Below are 15,885 nucleotides of genomic sequence, written 5' to 3' on the forward strand. Positions count from 1 at the left end.
AACTCATCAGAGGCAACATTGGAGCACTTGGACTATATGAAAATGACACAATGCTTTTGAAATATTATCAATAATATTTTCGGAATAAAAAAAAAAAGAAAAAGAAATGTTGTAAATAATTAATCCAATTTGTGAAATTTGTTTTATATTTATTTTTTGAGTAAATTTGAATTTTTTTACTTGCTGGAAATCGGTTTAGGTGGTTTTAAGTTTAATTTACTTGACATGACGTCAAATACATATATAATAAATAGATTAGCGGTATATTGTAATTTTTTCCCCATATTTACTAGTTCGTATATAAAACAAAGTTTTACCTCGAAATATTAATGATCCGGAATTAATTTATTTTTATTTTTACTTTTGCCTCCAAAGTGTCCATTTTCTTTCATGTATATTTGCATGAAAGAAACAAAAAAATTAAGTTTTAAATATGGTTTACATTCAATATCATAACACATTTTGTTAACTTTTTAAAAGAAAATAAAAAAGTACTTAAAGTGCCATGTGAAAGGCATAATTGAATATTAATTAATTTCAGTGCAAGTCTAGTGTGTGTGATAAAAAAGATCTTAAATAAAAAATTATACATAATTAATGAAAGAAATACATAATAAAATTGGCAAGTCGTACTTCCAAACAAGCATACCAAGTACCTTTTAAGCATTAAAGTTTGAGGTTTCATCTTTAATCTTGCAATATTTTATATGGGATTTTTTTCATTAGCACATCCTAGGGCAGCACAAAATAAATAAATAAATAAATAATCATGAAATTTCAAATCGAACTGAAACCAAAGGTTTGAAACCGTTAGATCATATACACGTGGATCTATAGCTTTTTCCCTCTAACCTCAACCTTAAATTGGTTTGGTTTAGATTTTGATTTTCAAAAATCGCACAAAATCGAATCGGATTGCTTTTATTAACTTAAAAATTTTACAATTTTCACTTTTTAGAAAAAAAATATCAATTTAGCAATGCAAGTTACAATAAGTCCATTGAAATAATTATATAAAGTAAATTAGATTAATCATTATTGACCCATGATTTTACAAGTCCACAACACGTGTCTTGATTCGATATCTAAACTATACAAAAATGATTCCCAAATAATATGAAATGAGAAAAAAAAAATCTAAATCATAATTCAACAAAATTATGGCAGCAAATCAAGCCCAAAGCTTCAGAAGCAGTTGCCCAAACTCTTATTTTTGAAACATTTGACGTTTGCTTGCCACTGCTAAACTAAAGGTGATTCCCAATCATAAATAGTCATTCGCCTTTTGCCTATTAGTCTATTAATTTCTATCGGAATCACTTCTTGCCCTTGTCTCTCTCTATAAGTCTCAGATTTTCATTTAAGCTAATTTTTTTATTTCTTATTTGTTATTTTTGAACTTATTATGCACTTGTGGATTATGGTTTAGATAGAAAAATGATTGATTGTGAGCCTAGTGATTAATGAATTTGTTCGTGGTTTGAAAGAACAAAGGATAGAGCTATTGATTATATGAAAATATAAAAGTTTCTTAAATAGTACTACTATCTTCTACTTTCTAAGTAGTTAGATAATGAAATTCGTCAATCCCAATAAATATGAATTCTATTACATCTTACTAGCAAGATCAAATGGCTTTGCCTTTACCACTAGCTATGTGAAAATATGAAAGGCAAATAAGAAAGGGTAAATAAAAAGAATGAAAAATGTATTTGTTTTATCAACATCTTTTAACAATCAACTTTGAAAATCATTTATTCACTGATTTCAATTGGAAACATGATTGTAATTTAACATTTAACATTATTGGTTCTCGTTTAAACTTATATGTTAACATGTTTTAAATATATTACTGTAATGTTGATAGCTGAATTGAAGATTAAAATCAAATTAAACTGCAAATTATGGTTTGATTTGAAAAAATTCCAAAAATCGCATGAAATGTATTAAATTGAAAATATGACACAAATCGTCTAAATCGAACCGCATTCACTCCTAACATGTCCCTTCAAGATGTTGACTCATTTAAGAACATTAAGTCTTAGTCAAGTCAAATTGTTCATCGGAGCATTATGGATTCTAACATCATTATAAGATTTAGAATATCAACTTTAAAAGTCAACCTTATTACAAAGAGTAACTCAAACTCTTATACATAGTGTGTATTTCATCGTTATTTAATGTGAATTATATCCTTAATATTAAGGTCATAACTGGTGTACTATAGTATGCTATTTTAATATTTTAGTTAGCTCATTTTTCAATAAAGTGCAAAATTATTCCGTCCACTTACTAAACGTGTCGTAAGTTAGCTTAATTAGGGGTCATTTTGTGAAGTTTGTAAAAAGTAAAAGACATTAATTGAAATAATTGCAGATTAGATGGAATGTCAAAAGTGTTGGTTTTAAACAATGACATTCAAAGGAAACAAATTTTGTTGCTTCAACCTTATTATTACGTTTTGAGTTCTCTCTTTTTTCCAATTGATCAATTCTCTCTTTTTTCCTTAACTATTACGTTTTGAATTTTCATCTTAAAATATCATTTTTTTATTAAATGAAGTCATCCGAAATTTCATATTTTTGTTACTAATTTTACCTCCGACTCGTGTGAACTTAACATGCCCTACCAATTGATGAGTCAATACGAGTACATAAATATTGATATCCAAATGCTCGTCCGAGTATATATATATTTTTTCCTCTCAAAATGTATTTATTTTTCTCCTTTTTTTTTCAGAATAAAAAGTAAAAATTTCATAAAATTTTACTTTACTGTCATAAGGCAACTTAACGTAACTTTCACTAGTAAAAAATTATTTATTTTCGAATTACTAATTTATTATAAATAGCATTTTAATCATAGTCAAATACGCTTGGCGTCTCCTCCGAACTTATGTAGCTTCCATAATATATATAGAATTACTAAATGGTGCATCACATGACAAACAAAAGGGAAGTGTTGGTTTTAAACAATGACATTCAAAGGAAACAAATTTTGTTGCTTCAACCTTATTATTACGTTTTGAGTTCTCTCTTTTTACCAATTGATCAATTCTCTCTTTTTTCCTTAACTATTACGTTTTGAATTTTCATCTTAAAATATCATTTTTATTAAATGAAGTCATCCGAAATGTATTTATTTTTCTCTTTTTTTTCAGAATAAAAAGTAAACATTTCATAAAATTTTACTTTACTGTCATAAGGCAACTTAACATAACTTTCACTCGTAAAAAATTATTTATTTTCGAATTACTAATTTATTATAAATAGCATTCGAATCATAGTCAAATACGCTTGGCGTCTCCTCCGAAATTATGTAGCTTCCATAATATATATAGAATTACTAAATGGTGCATCACATGACAAACAAAAGGGGCGTGCTTTTCCACTAATTTGTCACAATAATTTTTTAATGGGTTCTTTGACTTGAATCATCTTGTATTTGATGTTGCCTTCCGTCAACCATATGAATTCTACGTTTTTTAAATTGTCGGATCAAATTTTATGACTTGTGATTTCCATGTTTTTTAAATTGTTGGATCAAATTTATGACTTGTGAATCATTATTAATATATAAAATTGACGGGGCATTTTGAGAAAGATAGAATTTAAATCTTAGGGTCTGTTTGAGAGCTTTTGGTACCCCTTGTAGACTTCTGTTTAAGTGTCGTTTTTTGACTTTTATGAACGAATCGGCTTTGGATGATATTTAGTAGCGATTTTTCAAACATTCGAACTCGTACCTGAGAATTTATTATCCATCTATTCTAAAAGTTTTTTAATAAAATAAAATTACACATATATGTACTCATTAGTGAAGCTTTCAATTTATAATTTCTTGTATGACATTTTTTACTCATATAAGCGATATTTTATTTATAAGTAATTTTTTACATAAAAGTTAAATATATAACATCATTTTTTTTTTTTTACTTATAAGCAACTTTTTTTATATTTTATAAGTGAATTTTGTCTTGTTAGTACTATTTTTGTTTTATAAACAAATTTCTGCACAAAATGAACATTGTCTAACAATTAATTTTTTACTTATAATCAATTCTTTAACTATAAAGTATTTTTTTGCTTATAAATATATTTTAATTAATAAATTTTATTTATAAGTTAGTTTTGAACAAAATATTTCAATCGAAAATAATTATTTTATAAATAGAAGAGAATCTAAGAGACAGTGAGTTGAGAGAAAATTGTCAAAATTACACTGCACCTGTTTTTTGGTGGTTTTTAAATCGCCCAAAACTAATGCCTAAAAAAATTAGTAAGCACTGATTTTTTCAATCTTTTATAAATGGTACCAATCAAAGTCGGTCAAAATCGTTAAAAAAAAACTCCAAGCAGGTACTTAAGTTCTTGATTGGTTCAATCCACCTTAATTATTCTTGTATTTGGGATTAAAATATATATAACAAAATGTTTATTTAATGGACTGCTACTTTAAATAACCACGTGTTACTTTTGAAACTCGTGTATATCGTACGCGATTTTGCTAAATCTGTAGGTCATTAATTATGATTGATCTCCATAATGAAAGCAAAATTATGATTCAAGTCCTCTAATCTTGAATTTTATATATTAATCTGATTAATGAAACTTACATAATAATTAAGTAGGGTAGCGTTTCTTGATAAAAATATCCAAACCCCTTGTGACAGTACAACTATCAAATGGATCCATATTAATGATTAATATGATATAAAAAATAATCAACTTAACACAAAATAAGACGAAATCAATTATAATTATATTTCAATGACAGTAGGATTATATCAGTCTCTATTTCGTTTGAAATTACTTTCTCAAGAATACAGACAATAATTAATTCTCATTTTGCCCTTCGTTTTCAATGCATAGGTACTTGACAATTGTGCAGTCTACATGTAAGATATGAACCCTAAAAGGCAGATAGAAGAAGACACTATAGATTCTTGTTTTTACTTTTCGTCCATCAATTTTTTAGTTTTACATTGTCAACTATATTAATTACATTCTGTTTAGGTATATAAAAATGGATGAAATGTTATTTTTATGAAATGGAAGGAATACCATATAAACTTACAATTCAAATCTTAAAGTGAGGTGTCAGTCATCTCCTTTATTTTTTGCTAAAATCTTTGTATTTGTCGGTCCGTATTTAATGAAAGAATTGAAGTGTATGGTGTGGACTCTGGGTTATCTGTCAGTGTTTGTGTGCACTTTGATGGATTCCATATAAAAGAAGAGAACCACTTGCATTGCGTGTATAGATTGTGGTGCCCGGAATTTCTGGGGTCACAGCGGTAGGGTAGGGTAGAGTAGGTAGGTGGGAATGGGGAGTGGGGTTGGTGGAGTCTTTCTAAGGTTTCGAGAACTGAGGCAGATACAGCCCTTTCCCATCCAGTTGAAGCAAAATTAAGGTTACCTGAATCCTTACAAACCTACCCCAATTTACTACTTGTCGGCCAAGAAGAATGGGGTAGGTGTACCGTGTGTACACGTTCAGAATTTGAATCAATATATATGAAACTTATGATTGCGAGCATTGTATAATTTTCAATTTAAAAAGTATTATTTTTGTTAATTTTTTATTGGTGAATAGATGAGTGAAAGAAATGAAAAGTGAATTATTTGGAAACAAAATTACACCCGATAGAAAACATATTTTTTTATTTTTGAAGAAAATATGGTTATATAACCAAAAGTTGGAAATTCAAAATATTTTTCATGGAAACAATTGTCAATCTAATAAGTAATACCGCAAAAGTAGGAATTTAGGTGGAAAATGATATTTTTCATAGAAAATTAGTGTGTATGATTAGTATAAAAAATGCTTCCTAAAAAATATATATATATTTTCCTTATTTTGAAGAAAACAAAAATCTACTTCCCACATAGAAAATGTTTTATTCAAAAATAAGGGAAACTAGACATATTTTTAAATGTTGAAAATTATTTTTTTTTGGAAAAAAAATGACAATTAAACACTCCGTTACTTCATAATAGGACGGTCTTATTATTTTAAGTGATGTTTATTAATAATAATTTATAGGATAATGGTGTCATTACAATATTCGTCAATCAAGTTGGAATATCTTTTAATTTATTGAAAAAATGTGATAGTAATTTCACTATTATATAGATTGTTATTTGTAAACATGACTTATAGATAACATTAGTCTGATATGATATCCTAACTGATAAGACTGTCAGGTCTTATTATAATATTTCAGCCTCTGCAGAAATTGTTGTTATAAATGACTCTTATATAGTAAAACACATGTATATTGAAATAAATAGATCAATGATGGAGTACAGTGAGGGGGAACGGGACATATTGAATGGAATGGAATGATAGGTTGGGCGTGCGGGTGCAAGGGTGACGCCCTTGCGGTATGGTACAAATCGAATTTTTGGATTCTCTCTAAAATCTTGTACGGGCTAGGATTAGTATATATGTATGACGTCGTAACCTATTATTCACACAAATAAAATCATAGTCGCTTCACTCTCCTAAAAGTAGGTCCACTGTCAAACCAAGTAAATATTATGTTATCGTCCTTTCTTGATTTCATATTATTCATCATCATTGTTGCATAAAATACAACATAAATCAAATTGGGGACGCCTTAAATTCTGAATGGATACATCTTTCCAATATAGATATAAACTTAAATTCTCATAGACCAAATAAAATTATTTATCACAAAAATCAAGTCTAAGAGCCTGGTTGGGGGTTTCAGGGAAGCGGTTATGAATGTTTTTAAAGTAAAGATTTTGAGCGTCGATTTTGAGTTATTTTAGTAGCAATTTTTAGAAACACTTCATCTCATGCTTTGGAATTTATTATCAGCCTGTCCTAAAAGTTTTTTTAAAAGAATAAAACTACATGTATGCCTTATAGTGAAATTTCAATTTATAGTTTTTTGTATGAATATTTTTATTCATAAGTGATATTTTACTTGTAGGTAATTTCTTACATAAAAATTAATATTTACTTTTAAAAAGTTAATTAAAGTTAAATAATTACTTAAAACTTTAAATTAATTTCTTTCTTAGAAGTAAATTTTACAATTATAAGTTAATTATGTACCTTTTTAAATAATTTTACACATAAGTGATTTTTTAATTCCTAAGTAACTTTTATGTTTTATAAGTGAATTTTTGACTTATTTGTAGTATTTTTACTTTATAAACATTTTTTATAGAAAAAATTAATTTTAATCTTATAAGTAATATTTTACTCATAAGTAATTTTTAATTATAATATAATTTTTTTGCTTATAAATATTTTTTTAGTTAATAATTTTCATATATAAGTTATTTTTGAACAAAATCTATTAGTTGGAAATAATTATTTTATGAAAGGTAAAATTAGAAAAAAATAATTATAAGGAATGATCAAAATCACCAATTTGATGCATTGAGAAAACTGCTCAAAATTACAGTACACTGTTTTTGGGTGGTTTTTAAACAATATAAATTCGGTGTTAAAAAAATAGCAAGCAGATATTCTTCCAACCCCTCATAAACAATGCCACTCAAAATCGGTGAAACAAAAAAAAAAAAAAAAAAAAAAAAAAAAAAAAACCTCCTAAGCAGGCCTAAGAGAGCAATGAGGTGTATCTTTGTATAATTTAGTCAAATGAGAAATTAAATGAGAAAGAAATAAAGCACTATTTCTGTACATCAATGTTGGGCAAATCATGTGTATAGGGGTGGGAATAGATTAATACTAAAAAACACTAATGCAAACTAACCTCAAAGGGTGAGGATGCGATAAGGTGGGGTCAAACACGTGGAGTGGGCCAATACAGCTGGTATTTGCGATCAAAATTGAGAGGTTTGACCTATTCCTAACGACAGATCTAATATCATGTTCACGGTGAATATAAGAAAAACTTTTCATTGTTGAAGAGTTAAAAAAATCTTACTTAAGATTCAATTTAACAGGCATACATTCAGAGAACCTTACTTAAAGCTCTCTCTGTCATATCGATAGTGCGAGATTTTTATCTTACCACTAAGAACTGATGATCAATTATATTCCTAATGAATGTGATTCCTGGGAATTATCAACAATAGTGCTTTTTACAGAAGTGCAAGAATTGGTTGTTAAGAACATATTCAATAGATTTTAAATACAATATATATTTTTCATGACTCATGCTACTTGCACAATCATTTCTTACAATATTGGTTGACAATCATACTTATCAACATCACATTCATCTATTTCAAAAATTGTTTTTAAAATTAATAGACCAGATTTTGACAACATCAATGTTGTCATCCATTATTGTCAATCATAATTGTACAAGTAGTTTAATTCATTTTTCATTCTAAAGAGTCAATGTTTAAAAATAATTTTAAATTCACTCTCTATTTTAAAAAGTAAAAATAGAAATTTTTTTGAAACTTATTTATGGGCATAGATCCTTTAAAATAAAGTATATCTTGTATTCAAAAAACCTTTTGGAGATTTTTTTATTTTTTTAATGACTGAAGGTGTTCTGACTAATTTATGCACACATCAACTAATTTCACGGGCCCTAAAGTTTAGAGTCAAGTACTTATCTCAATGGTCCCGAGGAGACTCGAGCTGGTGAACATTTTAGAGCAAATCCAATGTTTGACCATTGAGCTACCCCTCAGGATTATAACTTTTTGGAGATGTTATTATAAAAAAAATGATAAACACTTTTGTTACCACCAGTTTATAAAAGTTACCTTAATCGAGAAAATATTTTTGATAATAAAGAATAATTTAGCACGAAAAGATAATTATATTATATATTTAGGCTCAAATTTAGATGGGACACGTGTCGACGTATGATTAGACAGTTTGAAAAACTAAGACAAAAATATCCAATTATTTTATAACACATCAATTTGTCTCTTTACTCTCCTGCTTCTAATCTTGAACAAAGTGTGAGTGCATTGCTCGACACGGTTGGTAGATAACGTGTCCTTGAATCTGTCATATTGGAGTTAGCCATGTTTTGTTGCAGAGATTCCTAGGTTTCAATTTTAAAGCTGTGACAGATAATAATTCTACTTATAATTCGTTTTAAACTTTCATTTAGCTCTTGTTTGAGCCACATTATTGAAATAAAAATGTATTTTTGAATAGTGTATTGATAGAAAATGTGTGATTAAGAAATAAGGAAAATTTTTGGATTTGCGAGTAATATTATTTTATTGAATAAAGTGTTGTTGAAATGATGTCAAATCACTGTTGAAAAATGTATTTTTTTTGATAAAAATGGGTTTCAAACAGGGCCTTAGGCTGTGTTTGAACCCAACTTTAATAATAACAAGTTCGTAGTAATATTTTTTTTGGGAAATATATAGTTAAAAAATAAGATGAAATTTTAAGTTCACTCACACAATTATTTTATTAGAATGTGTAATTGAAAATGAGTTTGAAGAAAGTGAGATTTTAGAAAATGGAACTCAAACAAGGACTTAATTTGCCACCAATCTTAATTTATTTATTTTTCCTACCATGTATTTTTTTTAATTACATATTCTAAAAAAATTACTTTTTATAAAATATATTCTCAAAAAATTTCTACCAAACATAGACTTAGTATGCTTTACTGCATTATCAACAATTTCTTAGTTTAGAGGAATACATTAAATATTTAAATATGCGTTATCGAGATTTTTCATGAAGGTAAAATTTGAAGAAGAACATATTAATAAGTGCCAATTAAAATATTGAAAATTTCATTCACAGAAATTTATAGGGCAATTTTTTTATACGTTTAAGAAAATTATATTACATTAAATATATTATAATAATTAATGTACCACATTATGTTGTGCAATATATAAATTTTTTTATAAATTTGTGTGTACACATAAGGGATAAGTCAAGTTGAATTCTTATAAAAGTTGGCACTGGTTTTAACTTTGACATTATACCACTTAATTTAATTAAGTAAATACATAATAATATTAAAATTAATTCCTAATGACTTTCTCATAAACCCTAATTATTTTATTATTAATAGTGAGCATCTGAATAAAAAAATAAAATATGTCACAATATTACCTGGTAAAACACGATCTATTTAACTGATTTTTGAGCTGCTTCCAAGAGGGTTTCAATCGAGCAACTATCTGGGGCTGCTTCTAACCTATTATGACATAAACAAATTCATTATAACGATCGACATGAGAATATAGAACAAATAAAGTCGGAAAAATATTATTTCACATAAAAGAATTATAATAATAATCTGAGTCTTACGTTATATATTTTTGATAATATAACATCCACTTATCAGAAGTATGTTATATACACTGATAAGAAATAAGAATTATATATTTCAAAAGGAAAAAGGCCTATAATTAGCATAAAAATTTGTTTTCCTTTACATCAGTTAACTTCATACTTGACAATTAAGTCTTGTCAATTGGAAAAAATATACAAATATAATTATTAGTAAACAAAGATTTTACAAAGATCTCTCTAGTTTAATTAATGAAAGTATATATCTAGTGCCTCCTTTATCAGGTAAAGTGATAATTTAACAGACAATTATGCCTTTAGGACATATATAATATTTATTAATAGTTTGGTCCTATGAAAACCACTTTAGACAAGATGGACAAAATATTGACACAAATCTTGTCATAATGTTACATGACAATCTATTATTGGACTATTTAAAATAAAGTCATTTTTTTTCATCCAATCACATCTTTCCAACATCTATTATTTCACTCTGTTTGTCACATACTTTTTGACAAAGTAGCATTATTCTTACTAGAATATATTTCATACGATACGGACAATCACATAATGTTTATTATTTAATTTCACTCGAACTTATAACGAACCATTTCATATGAAAAATTGAGTTTACTAAAATGAGATAATTCTACGTGATATTAATTAAGACAGACACATTATAAAATAATAATCAACAATATTTGTAATTTTGTGCAAATTAATGAACAACATCATAGTTCTTATGAGAGGTTTAGCTTTTAGCTTTTAAATGAGATGGTAAGTTTGTTGTCTAAATTCATAGAGTAACGTTAGCAACTACTAAGTTAAGTTGGTTATTGGTTGTTTTCCTGTAAATTATACAAAATTTTATATTTTGTTCAATTTCAATCTTTTGTTCTTTACCTTCTAAAAAGAATAATATTATTTATAGTAAAAACTATCAGCAGTCATTTTATATGACATACACACGATAGTTGGGATATACATATGACAGTCTGTTATTTTATTTATTAAATAACAAATTATCATATGTATGTCATGTAGGACGATTATTCGTATTTTTTTTTTTTTTTACTATGAATAGCATTACTCAGAAAGAAAATTAAAGAAATCAGATTAAAATGACGCTCTGACTACATCACTCTGATTGCTGTTTTAAAAAGATAAAGGGATTTATTCTTCTCTTTCTCCCCTCTTTTATCTTTCATTTGTGTGTGTGTGTGGTGTGGGGTGGTGTGAGCGGTGGGGGTGGGGTTGGAAATCCTAATTTTTCGCATAATTTGATTAAAATTCACTAAAACATGCTCAACAAAAAATAAATAAATTTTTTAAATCCTATAACGAATTTGCTTTGTGTTTAGATTAAAAAAAAAAAAAAACACCTATGATAGAAGGTTATACTTTTGATGGATTCTGCAAACTTCTTTCCTTATTTTGAACATGAACAATCATGATCTGTAGTTTAGACTTGTCCAATTATTTAGCCTTCAATAAAAATCTGCACAAGGAAGAAGATTGAGAGAAATATGATTTTCTTTTATTGTGCTAACAAGAATATGAAATTGTATCTTCTATAGATTTTTCAAGCCGTAACAGCCTATTAGTATAAATCCAAGTGAACTTGGCCCGTCTCTTAAAATTAATCTGATCCAACATTTAATTAATCATATTAATTAAATTTGGTCCATGAATTAATTAATCGGGTCTATTAATAAGCAACTCAATTAATTAATTATCCAATACTTTTAATTAATTAATTCGCGAATCTCAATCTTCTATTCTCCTTTTGTGTGTGACTCATTAGGTTCTCGATCACGATATCTAATGACATAAATTATTATTTTGATTTGATCAAAATCAATATATTAAATTACCCATTTTTAGTTTATCACCAATTCACATCCGTTGTCCCAAATTAACATCTAACAATGTATCGGAATAATACATGTGACAAAAATATCACGTGGTATGACAAAACCAAACTTGTTCCTTTACAGTGAAATTATAATCATTTCGTCAATATGATCTGATCAATTACAAAATATGGATATATGTCAATCTCAATTATCAATCATATCTTTTATTTCACTATTAAATCAATGTAAGTCAAAAATTACTTTTCGGCTTATGAGTACACATTGGTTAAGGATTTCGTTACTTAACTGAATGCAATTTATATCATAATCTCTTATTATCTAAGAGTGAAGAATCATCTGTTCATTATTCACAATCTTCATATGATTTTTAACTATTAACATTCATATAGTTTTCCATGTGGAATCTTCCGAGTGAGTCTCCAATATTTTGTTTTATAACAAAATATTTACGTGTACATTTAAGTGTCACTGTACTTTAGCATGTGAGATCAGTTACTTACTTCTTAAGTAAGAAATACTACACTTGTTGGTCTATCCGTAATAATAATATTCATATCGCATTATTACTTATAACCATGGATGATTTAAAATTTAGTCATATTTAATTTGTATCTCACAATTACAATTTCTTTAATTAGCAAATTACCAAAACTTGAATTTACGGATTCTATTATTTAATTTATTAGAATATTAATTAAATAATAGATCTTCCATAAAATTGCATTAATTATATATTAAAAGTGTTTATATTTAAAGTTGATTGAATTTAGGACATAACACTTACATAATTATCATGACAAGCTATTTTTCATATTGGTTTATAGAATATCGACTGACAATATTTCATTGAATTTTGGACAAAAAATAAATTTAATCAGTCAATTAAATTCTACCATTTGTTGACCTATAAAATCATTTGTACAAGTAGCATTTTTGAATTATAACATGTTTTCTTCCACTATAGAATTACTCATTATTTTAATCAAAAGGAGATTATAATTAATTACCCTCATCTTTGAATATGCTCATATTTTATGCCCTTATATGTTTACTTTAAATTTTCAGAATGGCTCCTTCTGTTTCTCTCTCTCTATACATCTTCCTCATCCTTTCTTTTCTCTCCACTTGATTTCCTTTGTTTTCTATTCGTTCTAGGGTTTGAATTCTTGTGCTTTAATTTCTATATTTACTCATAAAAAAATCTGATTTTTTTTTTTTTTTATTATAATTAGTTTTCTTGATAATCATACTTTATTGTTTCTTGGTTTCCTGTTCTCTTTGTTGTAGTATATGGCTGGTTTGGACTTAGGCTCAGCTTCCCACTTTGTTTCTCAGCTCCACCTCCAAAGACCACAGGAATCCGATGAAGAAACCAATAGAAATCAGTTTTCCGGCGAAGAGAACGAAAACTCGCCTCAAGGTCTGGAGCTTGGAACATCCAATACAAGTTTAGGTGACATGGTGGCCCGACGGCAGCGTGGCCGTCCACCAGGATCAAAGAACAAGCCAAAACCGCCGGTGATTATCACCCGGGAAAGCGCGAACACGCTTCGGGCTCATATTCTGGAGGTCAGCAGTGGCTGCGATGTCTTTGAGGCGGTGGCTACCTATGCAAGGAAAAGACAAAGAGGGATTTGTATTTTGGGTGGGACAGGTACTGTCAACAATGTTACTATACGGCAGCCAGCTGCAGCCGGCTCTGTGGTGACCCTTCATGGCCGGTTCGAAATTTTATCTCTCTCCGGTTCCTTCCTTCCGCCACCAGCTCCGCCAGGCGCCACCAGTTTGACTATATATTTAGCTGGTGGACAAGGCCAAGTTGTGGGAGGAAATGTGGTGGGTACTTTGATTGCTTCTGGACCAGTTATCATCATCGCAGCTTCATTCACCAACGTGGCTTATGAGAGGCTGCCGTTGGACGAAGACGAAACGATTCAGATGCAGCCAACGGTGTCGCAGCCGTCTGGTAGCGGCGTCAGCATCCAACTTCCTGATCCATCATTGGGACTTCCTTTCTTCAACTTGCCATTGAATATGCCTAATGGGCAGCTGCCAATTGATGGTGCATGGACTGGAAACTCGGCCGGCCGGACGCAATATTAGGTCAAAATTAAGGTGAGAAATCAGTGTAATATCATCATAATAAATCCTACATCTTGTACATTGATTCACTTCTGATTTGTGATAAACCCTTTTAATTACTTCTTGTTTTTCTTAATTTTGTGGAACATATAAGTTAATTAGAAATATTTTGAGGGTTAGATTCTACGACCAATTCCTTCTTTATTGCAATCTGTTCACCGTGTCTGAAACTTGTCAAAATCTATGTTGAATTCAATGTAATTCTTTTCAATTTGTAGTATAAATATTAAAAACAAGTCTCTGAAAAGAAATTAATTTTTAAAGATTAAAAAATCTTTTGTGATGTAAGGCTATGATCATGAAATATATATCAATTCAAACTAAAAGACAGTAGTTATAATTAAGTAGTACATGTATAGATTCCTTTTCTTACTCCAGGCCTTGATCTATTGTTTTTATTAGTACTCTTTTTCAGAATGAGTTGTCTTTTATATATATATATATATATATATTATCGGATGGGAATCAACTTGTATTTTGGCCAAATTTTAAATGAAAGCATCTCAAATTAATCAAAGAGTGTGACACAATTCACCTTTAAAATGTTGATTAGTCATCCCTGCATTCTTGTGCAATAAACCCCTTCGGCCAAAGACTAGTCGTAGGTGGTCTGGTTGAGCTTTCTGGAAAGTCATATCATAAGTGTTGATTAGTGTCTTGTGCTGGAGATAGAACCCTTGGATTGATTCCTCAAAATATTTTCACTAGCTATTCATCTAGTTCTCCATGCAAGTATTAGTAAATTGAGATGAGAGAGAGCCCTATTCACCAAGCTCTACCATTTGCACTGGTTTGGTTGTTAAAGATATGGAAAGAAATGCATGATATAGGTTATACTTTTCTAATTGTCTGATATTATTTCTATGTGGATTATTTGATAGTATAATTAGTATAGAATGTTTCTTTTTAGAGCCGTAAAATAGGGAGTTCTCATGTCTCACTAAATTCACTTCCTAGAGGCCAATTTCAGAACTTTAGGGCATTTTTTCTGTTACTTTCATTTGAAACAAACATATGAAGTACTAATTCAGGGTAAATTAGATTAGATTACTATGACTTCTAATATATGTTAGGTTAAATTAGGTCACATTATGGGATTTTATAAGAGGGAAGGGGAAAGGTCTTAGTCTATGCTTTGTTATTTACTATATTATATGTTTGGACCGTTCCTCCTACTTATAATTTGACGCACTTATTTGACAAATAATCGTAACTTTTAATTTAAGTCAATTCACTGTTCAATATGTATATTACTAAGATCATGGAAGGGTTTGTTATAATCATTTGAGATTCATAAGATATTAAGCGTGGATTGACTTAAATTAAAGATCACAATTATTTGTCAAATACGTGTGCCAAATTTATGAGTAGGAAAAACGGTAGGATAATGTAATCTTTACTGTTGAGTTACACAATGTTTACCATCTAAAATGAAACATCGATTTGATTAGTTATTACATAAATTTACTAACCATATTTTCACTTAATTGTTTAGTTTCTTCCCTTTTAGCTTGTCTACTCTAGTTTTGATTATAATTAGTTAACACACAATGAGCTAGCCTGATATTATCTTGAAGAGAATTAGCATCGATATATAAGCAGTTTTTATATATAGGAATAGCCAAATTTA

At 28.5% G+C, this 15,885-nt stretch overlaps 1 protein-coding gene across 1 annotated transcript; it reads left to right on the forward strand.

The window, feature by feature from the left end:
• Positions 1 to 13,191: 13,191 nt before the first annotated feature.
• Positions 13,192 to 14,388, forward strand: LOC111410884 (AT-hook motif nuclear-localized protein 23-like). Its single transcript, XM_023041475.1, has 2 exons — positions 13,192 to 13,269; positions 13,401 to 14,388. The coding sequence occupies exon 2, from the start codon at positions 13,404 to 13,406 to the stop codon at positions 14,214 to 14,216; it is 813 nt and encodes a 270-aa protein (XP_022897243.1). The 5' UTR covers positions 13,192 to 13,269; positions 13,401 to 13,403; the 3' UTR covers positions 14,217 to 14,388.
• Positions 14,389 to 15,885: the final 1,497 nt, after the last annotated feature.

Source organism: Olea europaea, chromosome 15, assembly GCF_002742605.1.
Source record: "Olea europaea var. sylvestris chromosome 15, O_europaea_v1, whole genome shotgun sequence".
NCBI classification, from domain to species: Eukaryota; Viridiplantae; Streptophyta; class Magnoliopsida; order Lamiales; family Oleaceae; genus Olea; species Olea europaea.